General features: G+C 56.9%; 3 protein-coding genes across 19 annotated transcripts in view; 1 reads left to right on the top strand and 2 right to left on the bottom strand.

Moving 5' to 3' along the window:
- Positions 1-7,349, top strand: part of NUMA1 (nuclear mitotic apparatus protein 1) — a 77,948-nt gene extending 70,599 nt beyond the window's left edge. For 9 of the 10 annotated variants that reach the window (XM_037522871.2, XM_037522869.2, XM_037522873.2 and 6 more), the window contains exons 16-25: positions 961-1,071; positions 1,155-1,373; positions 1,489-1,646; positions 2,980-3,226; positions 3,964-4,192; positions 4,823-4,959; positions 5,156-5,332; positions 5,510-5,623; positions 5,728-5,922; positions 6,147-7,349. In XM_037522871.2, the coding sequence (XP_037378768.1) occupies positions 961-1,071; positions 1,155-1,373; positions 1,489-1,646; positions 2,980-3,226; positions 3,964-4,192; positions 4,823-4,959; positions 5,156-5,332; positions 5,510-5,623; positions 5,728-5,922; positions 6,147-6,158 (1,599 nt within the window). In that variant the 3' untranslated portion in view covers positions 6,159-7,349. The remainder of the gene's footprint in view (positions 1-960; positions 1,072-1,154; positions 1,374-1,488; positions 1,647-2,979; positions 3,227-3,963; positions 4,193-4,822; positions 4,960-5,155; positions 5,333-5,509; positions 5,624-5,727; positions 5,923-6,146) is intronic. The other variant, XM_037522875.2, reaches the window with a different exon arrangement.
- On the bottom strand, positions 2,409-9,951 carry IL18BP (interleukin 18 binding protein). 2 transcript variants are annotated; one of them, XM_037522886.2, is made up of 7 exons: positions 9,404-9,951; positions 9,269-9,317; positions 9,069-9,167; positions 8,600-8,806; positions 8,026-8,149; positions 7,802-7,949; positions 2,409-7,560 (listed from the first exon to the last, which is right to left on the bottom strand). In XM_037522886.2, the coding sequence occupies exons 1-7, from the start codon at positions 9,491-9,493 to the stop codon at positions 7,477-7,479; spliced, it is 801 nt and encodes a 266-aa protein (XP_037378783.1). In that variant the 5' UTR covers positions 9,494-9,951; the 3' UTR covers positions 2,409-7,476. The 2 variants fall into 2 exon arrangements, with proteins under 2 accessions (XP_037378783.1, XP_037378781.1); XM_037522884.2 differs by lacking the exon at positions 2,409-7,560 and having other exon boundaries at positions 7,604-7,949.
- Positions 9,948-17,980, bottom strand: part of RNF121 (ring finger protein 121) — a 91,774-nt gene continuing 83,741 nt past the window's right edge. For all 7 annotated transcript variants that reach the window (XM_054699501.1, XM_054699504.1, XM_054699503.1 and 4 more), the window contains 3 exons: positions 15,157-15,290; positions 14,434-14,535; positions 9,948-12,498 (listed from right to left, as the gene is read on the bottom strand). In XM_054699501.1, the coding sequence (XP_054555476.1) occupies positions 12,378-12,498; positions 14,434-14,535; positions 15,157-15,290 (357 nt within the window). In that variant the 3' untranslated portion in view covers positions 9,948-12,377. The remainder of the gene's footprint in view (positions 12,499-14,433; positions 14,536-15,156; positions 15,291-17,980) is intronic.

Here is a 17,980-nt window from a genome sequence, read left to right as displayed (position 1 = left end):
TCTCTGGCCCTGCACGGTGACGGATGTGGGGCAGAGGCAGGGCCCTAGGAGACCTGGCTGCCTCAGGAGCCCGTGTGTGTGCTTGTCAGGAAAGACCAAGCGGCTCCCACCCATCCCGCTACAGTAGTGAATAGACTAGGCTGTGTGGTGACACTTCAGTTCATTCCAATGAAATTTTCAGTTCCTCAGTCACACTAGCCACATTTCTCCTGCGTGTGGTGGTGGCTACGACACTGGGGAGGCAGGCGTGGACATTTCCATCGTGACGGGAAGCTCTGTTGGATGACACTGGTCTAGATAGTCTCAAGGAATGAAAAGTATCAACATTTAATATTACAATGTAATTTAATATTAATACTTTCCACTATTTCACTTTCTCTGGTTTAATGTTTGCCTTTTTGCAGTTCTAGGCATCACAGCTTTTAGTAAGGGGCAAAGAATTGGACATTCGTGACCTTGGGACTCACTAGAGGCCTGTGGGGTCACAAGAGGTGGTGGGAGCTTTGTTTCTCCAGCTCACTTCCTCCTCTTCCACACCAGGTCGTGGAGATGTGATAAATAGGTGTTGACTGTGTTCCTCTCGGGCAGCGCCCAGCTGGTGCTAGGAGACGGGGGGAGGGAAGGCCAGTGGTCCTGTGCAGTGTCTACACCCAAGCAAGCACATGATGGCAGTTCAGGTGGACACCGGCCCTGCTCCCCAGGGGCCTGTGGCCTGGAGAGGGGCGGTGTACTTGGCCGTAAACACACAGCTGTCAGATACGGCATTGGCTGAAAGGGGAAGTTCCAGCAGAATATGGCCCCTAAAGGGTTTGTGATGTTCCGGTGTGCTGGAGGTGGGCAGGGGAGAGTAAAAGGGATTTTTTTCACTTGTTCTGGGAGAATAGAGACCAGGGCAAGTCACTGGGTTTGGGTGGAGTAGCCAAACCAGCCACCTTGATCAGCCTTTCTCATGCTTTCCAGGCCCAGGGAGGCGAGAGCCAGCAAGAGGCCCAGCGTCTGCAGGCGCAGCTGAATGAGCTGCAGACCCAGCTGAGCCAGAAGGAGCAGGCGGCTGAGCACTACAAGCTGCAAGTGAGCCCAGCCCCTGCCTCTGCCTCCCTCCTGCCTTTTAGCCCCTGTCCCACCCCACCACCTGCCTGCCTGTGTACCCACAGATGGAGAAAGCCAAGACCCATTATGATGCCAAGAAGCAACAGAACCAAGAGCTGCAGGAGCAGCTGCGAGGCCTGGAGCAGCTGCAGAAGGAAAACAAGGAGCTGCGGACCGAAGCTGAGCGACTAGGCCGTGAGCTCCAGCAGGCCGGGCTGAAAACCAAGGAGGCTGAACAGAGCTGCCGCCACCTCACTGCCCAGGTGCGCAGCCTGGAGGCGCAGGTGAGTATCTGGTCGGACACATCCCTCACCTGTCATATTCGACCCTTTTGCCCTCCTCTCCGAGACCACCCTGCCTTAGACTGATCTCTCTCGCCCCCTGCCTTCTCCTTCCCAGGTTGCCCACGCTGACCAGCAGCTTCGAGACCTGGGCAAGTTCCAGGTGGCGACTGACGCCTTAAAGAGCCGGGAGCCCCAGGCCAAGCCTCAGCTGGACTTGAGTATTGACAGCCTGGACCTGAGCTGCGAGGAGGGAACCCCGCTCACTATCACCAGGTCAGGAGGCACCTTCCCCCTTCAAGCGGTTGTCCACCGAGTACCTCATGTTGATCAGCCTCTCTCTCGGGCACTGGGGCCGTGAGAGAAGTAAGACGCGGTCCCTTTGCCCTCTGGGAGCCGATTGTTAGAAATAAGAATAAAGTATCAACAGGTGTTGTGCCAGAGGTTTGTGTAAGAGTAGGGCAAAAGGAGTGGTCAGAAAAGGCTACACGGTGGCCATCAGTCCTGCTTCCAGCCCGCATCCTTAGGGGTGTGCCTGGCCGGCCGTGCCGTGAGCGCGGAGCCCGTGGGAAAGTGAGCTCAGGAGGGCTCCCTGGGCCCAGGCCTGGAGGGGGCTGGCCGGACTCCCTGTCTGAAGGCGTCTTTAGACTTGATCGTAAGGCGTTGAGGGGCTTTGGGAAGGGTTTCAAACTGAGGAGCACCTGGTCAGATCTGCACACTTCAAAGGGCACTAGCAGGGCCTCCCCGGTGGCGCAGCGGTTGAGCGCTGGGTTGCGAAGCTGCCCGCAGCCTCTGCGGCACCGGTTCGATCCCCGGCTGCTCCCCGGCCCCCGGAGGAGGGTCCCACATGGCGCGCAGACCTCTCCTGCCGCCCGCTGCTCCCCTCAGCAGTGTGCTTCGGTCCTTCTGCCTGCTCTGCTCCCCGCTCTGGCTCTGGTGAATTCTCTCACCCTCCCGCGCTTCTGACTGTACCCAGTGCTTGTATAAATAAATAAATAAATCTTTAAAAAAAAAAAATAACAAAGGGCACTAGCAGCCAGTGCGGAGGCTGAGACTGGAAACAAGGATTTTTATTAAATACACGTGCAGACACCTGAGAACTATTCCTTCTCCCACAACAGCCTCTGAGGTGGTAGGTTCTCCTTCAGCCGATGAAGCTGGGGCATAGAGGGACAATCACTTGCCCACGCCCCGCAGTGCGCCAGCCGGGCTGGAGCCCAGGCAGCCTGGCTCGTGACCCCTCAGGGGACTCAGACCAGAGATGGCGATGAGGGTGCCGCGGACTGGCTAGGAAAGCCGCGAGATTTGCCGAGGGGGCTCTGCGAGAGAGGAGAGGAAAGCCGGATGGGCTTCATTTGGGACGTGTTACTTGGGGAGTAGCTGTGGGAATCCAGGGGCCTGTCTGGGTGCCTGGTGGCCTCACCGGACCCTGCTGAGCAGCTCTGGGTGTTGCTGGTATTGAGAAGTGGGAGGGTCATGGGAGTGAATAGGTCACCGGCATTTAAGGTACCTGCTTGTAATAAATGTAGAAATTGGTCACTTTGGTGCAGAGCGGTGGACACCAGGCCCTTGACCTAGGAATAGCACCTCAGTAGGTTTCCTTCTACAGCAAGCTGCCTCGTACCCAGCCAGATGGCACCAGCATCCCCGGAGAGCCGGCCTCGCCCATCTCCCAGCGCCTACCCCCCAAGGTAGAATCCCTGGAGAGTCTCTACTTCACCCCCATCCCTACTCGGGGTCAGGCCCCCCTGGAGAGCAGCCTGGACTCCCTGGGGGACGTCTTTCTGGACTCAGGCCGCAAGACCCGCTCTGCTCGCCGGCGAACCACGCAAATCATCAACATCACTATGACCAAGGTCAGGCCGCTGGGGTGTGGGGCTGCAGGCCAGTGACACTTCACTTCCTCTTGGGGCATCTTCCCATCGATCCTCAAAAAAGCCTCAAGAGGCGGGCAGGGCTGAGCAGTCCTTAGCCTGCAGATGGGAAAGTGACTTGCTCAGGTCTGTGCAAAGCGGAAGGGCCGGAAGCGGATGCGTCTGCTGAGTCTAAGGCCAGTTTTCTCCCCACGCGTAGCACAGACTCCATGCGGGCCGATGGGGTAGAATATGGAGAAGCTGCAGCTCAGTCTGTGCCTCCCGCACTCCCTTGGGGTAGCCGAGATGCTCTGGGGCTGCCCGCTGGGCTGCCAGCCAGGCTGGGCCCTTGTTTCCGTATCCCTAGGATGTTACCTTCGTGGCAGCAGAGGCAGCTCTGTGCGGGGTGCCCTGTGTGGCCAAGAAGCTGGAGACATTTTAGAAAAATGGTCAGAGTCCGGGCCAACTGAGCCTAAAGACCAGGGGAGCCGTGGATGAGCCCAACCCGGGCCGGCTCCGCCCATCCTCGCTGCGTGACTGGGACGGTCAGCTCATTTCTTTGTACCTGCTGGGTACCTGGCTTGTGAAACCAGCAAACGGCACCTTGGTCCCTGTAAAGCCAAGTGGTGCCACCGCAGATGGGCCGCAGGGTTTGAGGCAGTTCAGGAAGGGGAGCAGAGGAGGTGGTTTTGAGTGTCGGGGCCCCCACCCCATTGCAACAGATTCACCCTTTCTTCCAGAAGCTAGACGTGGAAGAACCAGACAGTGCCAACTCCTCCTTCTACAGCACGCAGTCCGCCCCTGCTTCCCAGGCCGGCCTGCGAGCTACCTCCTCTGCCCAGTCTCTAGCCCGCCTGGGCTCTCCTGACGACGGAAATGCAGCTCTGCTTAGCCTGCCCGGCTACCGGCCCACCACACGCAGCTCTGCACGCCGCTCTCAGGCTGGAGTGTCCAGTGGGGCGCCTCCAGGTGAGGGGACAGTGGGGCTTCATCACACCCAGACATCAGACTAGAAGCAGATCTTGGCACAGGGAAGGGGCTGATTTTCTACAATTCAGCACCGGCTTCCTGACCGCCCTCCAGCCCCTTGGCCGCCTTCCCGCAGCATCAGGGCCTCACACGCCCGTCAGGAGACTGCGCGGGAAGTCAGGCTGCCGTTCCTCTCAGCAGGGCAACCGTTAATGCTCACAGAGAGGCCGGCGCGTCCAGCGCAGTAGTGCCACTCAGCGACTGTCGGGAGCCCGTGCCCTTCTCAGGTGTGAGGGGCTGCCAGAAGGACCAGACTGCCCGGTGCCGTAGCCTCGGACTCCGCTTGGAGGCTCTGGCCTTGAGGGGTCCGCTGGGCATCGATTCCTGGCCTTCGGTTAGTTTCCCTTGGCGTCGCAGCCTGTGTGTGTCTCTCCAGGGACAGCAGGGAGCACGCCCCAGCGTAGTAATGGCCTGTGGGCCCTACTCTGCGTCTGCGGCACTGAGCAGAGCAGGAAATGGGCACAGACTCCAAGTCGAGCGTGTTGAGCTAGCAAAGGCTGGTGACGTGCCAGGGCCAGCAGGCGGCCTGCTCCCTCGCAGCCCATTTACTGACTTGCCTGTGCCCCACAGGAAGGAACAGCTTCTACATGGGCACGTGCCAGGATGAGCCCGAGCAGCTGGACGACTGGAACCGCATCGCAGAGCTGCAGCAGCGCAACCGAGTCTGTCCCCCGCACCTGAAGACCTGCTACCCCCTGGAATCTAGAGTGAGCTTTGGGGTCACCTGTGCAGGACCCGCTGAGCTGGCTCACCTTTTTCCCTTGGCCTGGCTGGGGCGGGGAGGGGGTGAGGGGAGTGACCTTGCGCTTCCAGGGAGGTGCTCAGGGTGACTGACTGGGCGGGAGGGGCGGGTAGGGGCGCGCCAACACCCCCCGGGTCTGCTAACACGTCCACCTCATGCAGCCTTCCCTGAGCCTGGCTACCATCACAGATGAGGAGATGAAAACCGGGGACCCCCGGGAGACCCTGCGCCGAGCCAGCATGCAGCCAGCCCAGATAGCCGAGGGCGCTGGCATTACCACCCGGCAGCAGCGCAAACGTGTCTCCTCTGAGTCCCACCAAGGCCCTGGCACCCCTGAGGTGGGTGACGTAAGCTCCTGTGTCATGTTCCGTGCAGCACCCTGCCCCGGTCACCCAGTTTGAAAGTGGATTAAAGGGGAGACTCCTCTCTCTACGGGCCTGATGCAGGGATTGGGGGGGAGGGGGGCGGGGGAGTCCTGGTGTGACGTCCTCTTGTTGCTGCCTCTGCCCCCCTAGTCTAAGAAGGCTACCAGCTGTTTCCCGCGCCCCATGACTCCCAGAGATCGACACGAAGGGCGCAAACAGAGCACTACTGAGGTGCAGAAGAAAGCAGCTGCGGCCGTTAAACAGGTTAGTCGGGGGCAGGAGAGAGACCCTGGGGGGCCTTGCGCAACAAGTTGGACTGACTGGGGAGGCAGTGGGCGTGTTCCCATTTTGACAGCCCCTTCCCGCAGGCTGACCGCCGCCAGTCAATGGCCTTCAGTATCCTCAACACGCCCAAGAAGCTCGGGAATAGCCTTCTACGGAGGGGGGCCTCAAAGAAAGCCCCAGCCAAGGCCTCCCCCAGTACCCGCAGTGGAACCCGCCGCTCTCCACGTATTGCCACGACCACCGCTGCCACTGCCACCACCCCTCGGGCCAAGGGCAAGGTGGAGGCACTGACTGGGAAAGGGGGCGGGGGTTCAGCACCAAGGAAAGCGGGTGGGTGGTGGGAGCATTGGGCACGCCCCACATAAGGGTGGCATCTAAGGCAGGGCCCAGCCAGGCCACCGGAGATGGGGTTGAGAGCAAGTGCTCTGTCTTGGGGGGCTGTTCCTTCCTGCTGAACACCCAGGGCTGTGTTCCCTCAGCCAACTGTGTCTCTCTCTTTCAGGCAAAGCACTAAAGGGCAGCACCAGTGACTGGCCCTACCTGTGTCCCGATGCTGGCCTCGCCTGGCTGTCGTCCTCCTGCCCCTCTCAGTGCCTTTCTCAGCTCCCAGGCCCGCAGCGGCCAGACCCCTAGAGACAGTGACGCCTGCCCAACCCTGGCCTGGCCCTCCACGAGAACCTTGGCTAGGTGTCGGAGGTGGCCCGGAGCCTGGGTTCTCTCCCTCTCCTGATGTTTTCCAACAGCAAGTCACTTCTCCGTCGCAACCAGATTTGAGGCTGGCTTTGGGCCCAGACAGTCCTCTCCGCCTCTAGAAGGGACCATTGGAGGAGCAGGTGCTGCTGCTCCTGGTGGCTGGGCTTAACAGGGCCCTTGCTCTTAAAGTCTAGGACTGGTCACTGACTTGGGGGGGGGGGGGCACCCCGCCCTCTGGTGTTCCGACCTAACCAAGGACACGGTGGCCCAGAGGATGCTTTTTCCAGGATCAGTGGGCCCTGGGCAGCCTCCAGAGGCAGCTCACCCCCTACCTGCCCCAGGCCTGTCCCTGGGGTAGGACTGGGAGTGTTGGGATGGATCTTTTCTAAATGTTATTACTTGTAAATAAAGTCTATTTTTCTCCCTTGAGAGCTGCCTTGATCTATGCAGGGAAACTTGGGCTCTTTGGAGCACACCTTTGTCCCTGCTTTAGCTTCAAGGCCCTCCCTCCTGCACCCCATTTCTAGCTTCTCTTCCTGCGGAGAGTGAGGCGCTGTCTCTCTTCGGAAGACTCACGTCCCCTGAATGGGGTTTGTCTTCAGCTTCTGCGTGGCAGGCCCTCTTCCCGCAATCCCTCCTGGGACAGGCCAAGTTCTGTAGTCGAATGATGGTAAATGAACAGATGTCAGCACACCTCTGCCAAGATCATTTATGTGTGCCCCAGCAGGCTCTGCCCCCAGCTCCTTCCGGGGACAGTCCATTAGCGGACAGAACAAAATACAAATAAAAGGTTAAGTTGACGCGGAATGTGGCTGAGCAGAGACTTGACGGAAGACACGGTGGAGGCAGTGGGGAATCCACCCAGGCAGAAGTGAGAGCCGTCCAGAAACAGTTCTTTACCGGGCTCTGGAGCCTTGGCTGAGGGGGTGATGGGTCTTGGAGGCTGCTGAGTAGAGCAGTGTGAGAGGCAGACACACAGGAGGGACATTGGATTCGGTGAGAGGAAGAACAAAAGCCCAGAGGGGGGTGGGGGGGGCAGAAGACTCCAAGGCCGTGAAGGGAGTGCTGCTTGCCTGGCCGCCGTCCCGCTCCAGGTAGGCTGCGCCAGGCTCTGGCCGAGGAGCTGGGTGCCTCCAGCCTCAAACTGGTTTCCGATCCTGCTGATGCTGGCGGCTATGGGCTGCGGCTGGAGAGTGGGGCTGCTTGAGTCGGGGCGGCCCCTCCTGAGGAAGGGAAAACAGACAAGGGTCAAGGTCAAGGGGGCAAGAGTCACCTGTCACTTTCCTCCAGGACAGGCCTCCCCTGCCTGGGTTCTAGGGTCCTTTCTGCTGCTACCTCAGGCCTGGGGACTTGGGAGCATGCTGGCCAACAGCCGGGGATGCTCTGGGCAGAGTCCACCAACCCACCCCACACCGGAGCAGAGCTGCTCCTGCTGTTCTGGAAACCGTCCCTCAGGTTCCTCACCCAGAGCTGGGCCAGGACGATGTGGCGCTGGACAGTCTGTCCGGGGTCCGCAAAGACGCAGGAGAAGTTGGTACTGCGCAAGGTGGGGCTCAGCTCTTCCAGCACCAAGGCCCTCCGCAGCAGAGTGCGCGGGCCGTGGCGTACCCGGCTGTACGGAGAAGGGGAGGGGTGAGGGGAGCAGGGAGGAGGCCCCCCTCCTGCTGCCCCACTCCTCCAGGCCTCACCTGGTGCCACCCTCCAACAGCCGGCCTGGGAGGTGCTCGATGAAGGAGCCGTTGCCCAGCCAGTAGAGGATGCTGAAGTGGGGAAAGCGGCTGCAGGCCGTACAGGACAAGGTCAGCACTCCGTCTAGGGACACGTGTGGCTGTCAGCCTTTCCACAGAGCAGGCCCCTCCCTCTCCCCCCAGCTCTCCCACACACTAGGGGAGCCCTTGAAGGGGACGTGCATTTGTGTCTGAGGGAGGCCCACAGTCAAACCCAAGGAATTTGGGAGTGGGTCCCGCTGCAGGTGGTGTCTCCCGGGCTTTCTCAGGATGGCCTCACTAGCGCCCAGCTTCACTGTCTGCGGCAGCCAGGGAAGGCTCCGGGAGCCCACGACCATTCCCCGCGTCAGAGTCTGTCCCCTTGGGAGGGAGCAGCTTGGGAGCCTGTGCCCACACGCACAGCTGGGCAGAGGCGGGAGCACGCTGAGCGCGCTGGCCTGGCTGGCAGCGGGTTACACAGCAAAAGGGGGTGCTCAGGAGTCAGCCTCACCCGTAGGTCCCTGGGCCCACAGTCTGCCCTCCGACCGCTCCTTACTCGGTGGGACTTCCAGTTCAGGCCAGGTCACCTCCAGCGCCGGGCACCGCTCAGCTGCCGGGATCATCGGGGACCAGGACGGGACAGGGTCCGGTGCGATCATCACCGAGCCTGTGGCAACTGTGGTGGCCTGAGGTAGAGCTGTGGCTCCGGCCAGGTGGAAGACAATGTGGGTACCCAGGAGCAGGACACGCACAGGGCTGGGGTCTGAGGACAAGACACGGAGTCAGCAGTTGTCCCGCTGCCCGGGGACACCCCGCATCCTAGCTCGGCTCTTGGCTGGTCTTAACTCTGGTTGAGGGAATCGGTGGACCCCTCAGCCCCCGCCTCCTGGAAGAGTCTGGAATGGGGCCAGAGCCTTAACATTGGACTAAGGCTGAAAGCAACAGCACAAAGGTAAACGTTCACGTGGGTTAAGGCTTGCTCCCCTCTCTTCAGACCCCACCCGCCCCTCAGCGCCACGTCCCACCTGGTGTCCAGTTCTGTCTCATAGCCTTGACGCTTGTGTCAGGAGCCGGCTGCCTGCCTTCACAGATCTGTGACAACTTCCTCCTGGTTTTTAAACTGGCTGCAAAAAGGGGAAGAAAATCCAGCCACTTGTCGCCCGCCATAAGCATGCCCGCCCCCCTTTCCGAAGACTCCAGAGCCTCTCCCTGGGCGTGAACGCACTGTGTGTCCCGTCATCTGTGCCACTGGGAACTCCCTGAGAACGGGCGTCCTGGATCGGGAGAGGCTCGGTCAGCACTTAGAAATACAGCCAGAGGCCCCTCACACGACGGTTCCTGCACCCCCATCTCTTATTACCGCGAACATACGCTGGCGGTGGTCCAAGCGAGTCCCGTCGCTGCAGAGAGAGAAGCAGAAGGCCCACGGAGCCCGGGCTTTCCTAGTCATAAAGAGAGGCCAGCGCCTCCCTGCGGAGCTGGCCCCGGGAAGAGGACAGTGACATGCTGGGGATGCCCAGCCCCTTCCCACTGCTTCACCTTCACTTTTATTCTAGCCAGGGAATTCAGAGCTTGAGCTTTTGTGGAGCCAGTAGTCATGCCCTCCCCCTCCCCCCAATTTAATGCTGGACGGGGCTCTGCTGTCAGCCCAGGGCCATGCAGTGTGAACCAGTGAGTCTCATAGTGCAGTTCGTCCATCTCAGCCAAGGGTCAGGACTTCGAGGGCCCCTTCTGCTAGGCCTGCTCCTTCACACTCGCCCTGATACGCAAGGGGACAGCTTTCTTAGGCACTAGAGACCCCAGGTTGGGTCACCGACCATTTCAGGCTCAACTGCATCAACAGCCCATCCACGTTCTGATCCTGCTCAGCTCCTCACTCTCCGCATCCATCAGCCCAGCACCCACCCGCCCCGCGCAAACCCTTCTCGCGTCTTCTCCCCAGCCCCTCGGCTGAGCGACGAGCCTAGGTTCAAGCCTAGGACCAGAAGTCCAGACTCTCCCTACCTGGGCCTCCCAAGTTGCCCATGAAGAACGCTCCTGCTTCGAATTCCTCCTTTTCTGGAGGCACCTGGAGAACTGGTCCTGGGAGGAGGAAAGGGCACTTCCCAGGGCAGAGGGAGAAAGGCCGCTTACTGGCCAAAAGAGCAAAAGACTTACCTCACCTGCTGGTTTGGTCCTGATGGGACAAATGGAGCTGGGCGGTGGCAGGGCCGGGACGAGGGTTAAGGCAAGCGAGCACCTGGGGCAACACTGAACGTGCTGTCAGGGGCGCACGCGTGCGAGAAGGCAGGCGGTCAGGCCCGGTGAGCCAACCTGAAGGTCGGGGCCTGAGGGCCTCACAGCTGTGATGTCTGTGAGGAGGAGGATGGGAGTATGACGACAGCCAGGGAGGCCGGGAGATGGAACAGGGTTTGGAGAAGGTTCGGGCCGTCATCTGCTGTGCCTCTGTGTGTGTGTCAAAATCACTCACAGTCCCAATTCTAGATGTACACGAGAGTTACGTCCTCTTCTCCAGGGCTCTAGCTGACATTTTCCTCCTGCCTCAGTTCCTAAGTTGCACGCTACAGAGGAATGGTCAGGCGGTGAGACCAACCCGAGAGACACCTGGGGCTGGGGTGGGAGGGGAGGGAGAGTCGGGGCACTGGGAGATGGCGGGACCCAGGACTGCTGAAGGCTGAAGAGCGTGCCTTGGACGGCCTGGCCTCGGTTTCTCACGCGAGCCTGACATGGCCACTGGGGATGAAAGTAAAAGGGTGAAACCCAAACGCTCTGGTCAGTGCCCCTTCCACCCTCGAGAGGGCGCGCGGGCGCGAGCAGTGCGCGACCGCAGAAGGTGCAGCTGGGTAAGAGAAGACGAAGTGCCAAGTGGTCCATGGAAGGGAGGAGGGCAGCCGGGCACTGACCTCCGACGGTAAGATCTGAAAGGGGCCCAGAGATGCCCCAGAACAGGAGCCAGGCACCCCACCACCCCAGCCCCAGCTCTCAAATGGGAGCAGCAAAGGTGAGGGAGCCCGGGGACCCCAGGGAGAAAAGTGGGAGAAGAAAAGCAAGATGGATGTTCAGCTTTCCAACCCAGCTCATGGAGCTTTATTCAAAACAGAGTGACAAGATCTTGCTGATTCGCGCTGCCTCTGAAGGGGCGGCCCAGCCGGCAGATTCCCTCGGGAGCCCGTGCTGACCGCCAGGGCCTGCCTCCCACTTCCTTCAAAATTCCCGGGAGCCGAGCTGGAGCTACTCCCAATTTTAGATGTCAACGACAGGTACTTCCTCTTCGCCGGGGCTCTAGCTGACATTTTCCTCCCGCCTCAGTTCCTTTTCAGAATCCCCTTCTCACCTGGGCCTCGCCCTCTTCTCCCGCCCGCCCCACCTCTCCGGTTGCCAGGCCCAGGCCAGGCTCACGAGCGCCGGGGCTGACAGAGGGATATTCCCCGGGGGAAGTCCTCTGCCAGCCTCGCGGGCACGCTGACCACAGGGCTTACATCTGTCACAGGCTCTGCCGCCGCACGCACGCACGCACGCACGCCCGGGCTTTCAGGGAAGGAAGGGAGTGGCAGAGCAACCTTTGGCACATGTCACTACTTCCTCGCCCAAGGAACAGCTTGCGCAATCCCTGCTTGAAGCAGTCCCTGCAGCCCGGCTATGCATGGACGGCCCCTGTGCTCGGCCGAGCACAGCCCTGCTTGGGGGCAGGTTATCGTGCTGCTGCAGCTTCTGGTTGCCCCCCCGCCCCAAATAAATCTTCGATGAGTTCTGAGGCCCCAGGGCTTCCCTTGCTGGAAAAGTCACAAGGTTTTACTTGCTTCAACCCGCCAATCCGCGCCCGGACAGGGGAGAGAGTTGCTGTCCCCCAGGTCCCAGGCGGGGTGGGGGGGGGCTACGCCTCAGCGCTCTTCTGTGGCACCAGCCAGAGCTCTTTGGCTCTTCCACACTGAGGGTCCCTGGCTTGAGCCCCATGGAGGGAAGGAAAGGGGACAGGGGAGCTTCAGCTCCCAGTCAGAGGTGAGAGGACGCCTTTAACCCCAAAACATGGTGGTTCTGCCACCGCTTGCCCAAGCAGCGAGGGTGAGGCCTGGGGGAGTTAGAGCAAATCCTATGCTCCACAATAAAAAAGGTTTTTAGAGATATTCATCAAAATAATTTTCTTTTAAAAAGCCCCACTGCTGACAGCTCCACTGGCTGGCTCTCCATCACGTCCCTCCCCAGTCTGGACACAGTCGGGGGAAGGGGTCCTGAGTGGCCCAAGCGCCCCTTGAGTCTTTCCCACCCAGGAGGTCTTGGAACGCAGGGAGGAGAGTGCCCTGAGGTCCGTGGCGGGTGGATGCTCTTCTTCCTGACTATTCCAAGCCCAGGATATAGTTGATGCCTTGCACCAGGCCAATGATGACAGGCTGCCAGGCCACTAAGTATCGAAGCCAATCCAGCAGTTGTCCATACATGACGTGAGGCCTCTCCCAGCTGACAGGGTGTTAAAGAAAAGACACTATGTGTTTAAGCTGCTAAGGACCGTCTGGGGAGTGGTAACAGCGCAGGCCCACACTTTCCAGCTGCTCCACAGAGATCAGCCCGTAAAGGAAGCCCATGAAGAACGCTAGTGGTCCCGGAACTAGCCCTGAGGAACTAAGCAAGCAACCCTACAGGAGTCAGCGCCCCTGCTCAGGGGCTGTGGGAACACGCTGGGAATGCAGAGTTCCCCGCCTATGTCCACCCAGCCTCTGTGGTGACCTCTCGTGGAAGGCCTAAACCCAGAGTATGTGGGGAGGAGGTGGAGGGGACTGGTACAGGGGACTGGACAGTCATGGAGAGAGGGCGAGAAACTTTGCTCTCCATGACCAACATGCAAGGGGGCGTCCTATAAAACCTTCTCTAAGGTGGGGCAGCCTGTGGGAGAACAGAGTCTGAGGCTCTGTCTGCCTGATGATGCCAGAGGGAGGCTGGAGCGGGATCAGGTAACCCCGAAGGCTCTTCTAAAGTCCAAAATGGAAAGCTTTTTAGGTTAAGAAATGGGTTAAATCTAGGACAGAAGCACAAGGGAGTAGGGAGCAAGAGACTGGACATAGGGATGACCCCTGGCAAAGGCTCTGAGGAACCCCTAGCCAGAGGCATTAAGTAGCAGGCCCTACTGAGGCCAAGGAGCCCTGCAGATGAGCTCCCTTCCTTCACTTTACAGCTAAATGCTGGGCAAGACAGCTGGAGGCAGGGAGGTGGGGAGGGGGAGACTGGGAATTCAGTCTATAGGGAGACACAGGCTGAATCTCAAGAGACTATGTGGGGACCCTCACACCCAAAATCAGCCAGTGCCTGACAACTAAGGCAGCCCCAAGCCTCAGTCTGGCCCTGGAGTTACTTAACTGTCCCTGAACTAGCCCTGAGGAACCAAGCAAGCAACCTTAAAGGAGTCAGCGCCCCCTGCTCGGGGGAACATGCTGGGAATGCAGAGCGCCCCACAGAGCCCAGCTGTGTCCAGGGATAGGGAGCCCTGGAGCAGAATGAAAGGGCAGTTGAAAAAGCAGAGGGGAGAAAGCTTGGTGCCTGATCTCAGGGGGATCTAAAGGCGGAACCAGAAAAGTGGTCAGGTACTTTCTAACAGTCAGGAGGAATGGGGGGTGAGGGCACAGTGGTGAGGGCAGCAGGGTAGGAAGTGACAGCGCAGAGGAGCATAGGTCCTGTGTTGGAGAGGTGAAGAGAGGGAGTCCTGCAGCCACGCCTGCTCTGGCACAGCACTGGTCTCCAGCCTGCACATCACAGGTGGCATCACCCATTCGCAATGGAACCTTGAACAAGTTATTCAACTTCTAAACCATTTCGTCTGTAAAAGGGTAATTACCGGGGCCTCCCTGGTGGCGCAAGGGGTTAAGCACTGCACTATGAAGCAATCCGCAGCCTCTGCAGCAAGAGTTCGGTCCCCGGCCCGCCAGGGAGCAACCCACATGGCGAGACAGACCTCTCCTGACTCGCCCGCTGCTCCCCTCAGCAGTGTATTTCGGTCAGTCTGCCTGTTTTGTTCCCCACTCTGTCTCTGGTGAATCCTCTCACCCCCCACACCTCAGGCCTGTACCCCAGCTCTTGTATACACAAACAAATCTAAAATAAATAAATAAATAAATAAAAGGGTAATTACCCAGGTCATAAATCTGCCAGAGGATCAAAAAAGATAATCCCAGTAAAGCACTGAATGCAGTGCTAGCCACACAGTAAGCGGAGCCGCTATTACTACCAATTTACCCTTGAGAGTTCTGGAACCATGATGGGAAGCTGAGCCGTGAGTCCTCTCTTCTGCTCTAGGCCCAAATTCCCAGACCAGAAGCCAAACAGAATGGTAGACCTGGGCCACGAGCCAGGTGGGAAGGAGGGGCCAATTTCTCCCCAACCAGAAACCAAACAAAAGGATACGGATTGCTGAACATCCTCTTGAGATCTACCTTCTCTTTACAGTAGGGACACGTCTGCTTCTTTCCCACAATGCACCAGCCTCGAATGCAGAACTCATGGAACCTGAGCATTTTGGTCAAGGAAATGGCAGACAGGATGGGGTTCAGCCCCGGGTAGTTGTCAAGGTGCGAGTTAGAAGTGATATTCAGGGGGATTTGATCCTGAAACAGGGATCGTTAGAGGATGCTCCTCCCCTGTGGCCGATCCACTCCTGGGGCAGCAGTGCAGCTGCAGGCTCCTTTCCTATCCAGCTGGCCCAGCGGTCTGGAAATGAGTTCCCTTCCCTTTACTTTCCAGGTAAGTGCTGGCTGGAGAGGGAGCTGGGAATTCAGCTCCGGGGAAGCACATGTTGAACCTCACGATCTCTCCTGAACTACACCCTGAAGACGAGGGTCTTAAATGGGACGAGTGAGCGCCTCCTGCGCGGGAACGGCAGGCACATGCTGGGAACACAGTGCCCACAAATATGCACACACACATGTGGCTCCCATCTGTTGGAAAGGGCGTGGGAAGCTGCAGCTTCCACCCCTTGGTGTTGGCGTCCCCAACAGGGAACAACCCCCAAATGTCTGCCCTGAACTGACTGTCCAACAGGCAAAGGTCTGCACAGCTGGCTAGGGTCACGAGCACCCCTTCCCTCCCTGACTGCTGCGCAGGCGAGGTCCAGGTGCGCGGGCAGGATACACATGGTTGCAGGACAGCCTATATGTGTTCTCGATGATGCCCTCTTCACTGACGTCCACAAAGATCTGCTGCCCACACACGGCACACACACTGTCCGAGAGGTGTTTGGTAGGCATGCCCGACTCACTGTAGAACTGGGAGGAGAGGAAAGATGTGAGAATCGGGCAAAATGGGAAGGTAGGAGAGCCGCCCGCTGGAGAGGAGGCGAAGTGGCAGGGGCAGCAGGACCAGAGAGCATCTTTCACATGCTAAATCAGCCTTGTCTTTGCTGGGTGAAAGGTGAGAACCGTTCAGCCCAGAGAGAGGTTAGGAACCAAGATGCAACAGGACCTGAAAGCCAGGCTGGGTCTGCACCATAGGTGAGGGGATGGGAGGAGGAGGGATAGGGATGAGGAGCTGCCGGGAGAGCCACTCTGTGGCCAGACTACAGTTCCATGGCGGTGGGCGGCCTTCCTTCGACAAATTCAGAACAGTGAACTACCCCGTGCACTGCTGGAAAGGCCATTCTCAAACACTTCCGACAACAGCAAAGGAGGTTCAATTCTGTTGGATAGTTTCATGTCTCAGACTACCACAATCTTTAACTCATTAATTTCACTTCAAGAATTATGAAGTAAGTAGCAGGTCACAAAGCTTCATGCAAAGATATTCATTTAAACATTATTTGTAATTGAAGAGAAGAGTCTGTAATTCCTCAAGAAGTCAAGCTCAGGGGCCTCCCCGGTGGCGCAGCGGTTGAGCGCTGGGTTGCGAAGCTGCCCGCAGCCTCTGCAGCGCCGGTTCGATCCCCGGCTGCTCCCCGGCCACCGGGGGAGGGTCCCACATGGCGGGCAGACCTCTCCTGCCGCCCGCTGCTCCCCTCAGCAGTGTACTTCGGTCCTTCTGCCTGCTCTGCTCCCCGCTCTGGCTCTGGTGAATTCTCTCACCCTCCCGCACTTCTGACTGTACCCAGTGCTTGTATAAATAAATAAATAAATAAATCTTTAAAAAAAAAAAAAAAAAAAAGTCAAGCTCAGAATTACCACATGGCACAGCAAGTTCCTTCCTAGGTATATAAGTCCCTCCCCCCCGCCAAGGAAAACCAGACTAAACGCACATTTGCACACCAACCCCCATAGCAGTATTACTCGCCACAAACAAAATGTGAAAACAAACCAAGTCAACAGATTAATGGAGACACAACACGTGGCACATCCATACAACGAAATACAATTATTATTAATTCCTAAAAAGTTCTGACATGTGCCATTTTTTTTACTAAGTGAAATAAGTCACTTAGTAAAGTGAAATAAGTGAAATAAGTCAAACAGAAAGGGACAAGTGTTATGATTCCATTTATACAAAATATCAAGGTTAGGAAAACTGAGAGAGAGAGGCTGGAGACAACTTGGGGCTGAGTGAGGAGTTACTGTCCAAAGGGCTCAGAATTTCTGTTTGGGGGGATGAAAAATTTTGAAAATAGTGATGACAGTTGCATAACACCATGAATGAGAGTAACGCACCAAATTGTGTACTTAAAAACAACTATGATGGTATATTCGGTGTTACATATATTAGACAACAGAAAAATTATTTAAAAAGCAAAGAAATGGAAATAACCATGAATGACCAACAACAGAACAATATCTAAATCAATTACAGCGCACACACAAGGGGCTAACGCTGCAGCCAGTCAGCTGAAGCTTGAGATACAACGATGTCAAAAGCAGGGCACAAAAATCAAGTGGTGCCACGTGTAAAGACAAGTACAAATCTATACCAAGAAAACAGAGCAGGAAATATATCAGAATGGTCACACCAGTGATGTTTTAGTAGTAGGATCATAGATGATTGCTTTATTTTTTTTTTTAAAGATTTTTTTTTTAATGCATACAAGAGCTGAGGTACAGGCCAGAGGCGTGGGGGGTGAAAGGATTCACCAGAGAGAGTGGGGAACCGAACAGGCAGACTGACCAAAGTACACTGCTGAGGGGGGCAGCGGGCGAGTCAGGAAAGGCCTGCTGCGCCATTGCTGCTCAGGCTGCGGACAGCTTCACAGGTTGCATGATCAGGGAGACCCCAGATTGCTTTTCTTTAATGTACTTTTCTGTACTCAATTTTTCCTTGATGAATGTATATTACTTTTAAATATTATTTACTACCACAGTTAATTACAATGAATAATCAATTCCGTGCTCCAAGAAGAAATTCCAAGTTTTTTTTTTAAAGATTTATTTATGCATATAAGAACTGGGGTACAGGTCAAAGGTGTGTGTGGGGGTGGGGGGTGAGAGGATTCACCAGAGACAGAGTGGGAAACAGAACAGGCAGAATGACTGAAATACACTGCTGAGGGGAGCAGCGGGTGAGCCAGGAGAGATCTGCTGCACCATTGCACTTTCCCTATGGTTTACTGTTAAGTAGTTACATTACATTTCCCTCTTAACCCAAGGGAAAGGACTTGAAATTCATTTGTTAAAACTCTCTATGACCTAATTTTTTACATTGTCCTAATAATTATAGTAAGACACATAATATAAAATCTTAACTATTATTAAATGTACATACAGTTCAGTAGTATTAACTATATATATATTCATTGTTATGCAACTAATCTCAGAACCTTCACATCTTGCAAAACTATGTAATACATTTTTATTATTTTTAAAAATTTTTATGTATTTTTTACATCATTGTTCCTTTTTCAAGATTAATTTATTTATGCATACAAGAGCTGGGGTACAGGCCAGAGGTGTGGGGGGTGAGAGGATTCACCAGAGACAGAGCGGGGAACAGAACAGGCAGACTGACTGAAATACACTGCTGAGGGGAGCAGCGGGCGAGG

Source organism: Talpa occidentalis, unplaced genomic scaffold (genome assembly GCF_014898055.3).
Source record: "Talpa occidentalis isolate TD23 unplaced genomic scaffold, MPIMG_talOcc4v2.1 talOcc4.3, whole genome shotgun sequence".
In the NCBI taxonomy this organism is placed as follows: domain Eukaryota; kingdom Metazoa; phylum Chordata; class Mammalia; order Eulipotyphla; family Talpidae; genus Talpa; species Talpa occidentalis.
This window is presented reverse-complemented; position numbering and strand designations above follow the sequence as displayed.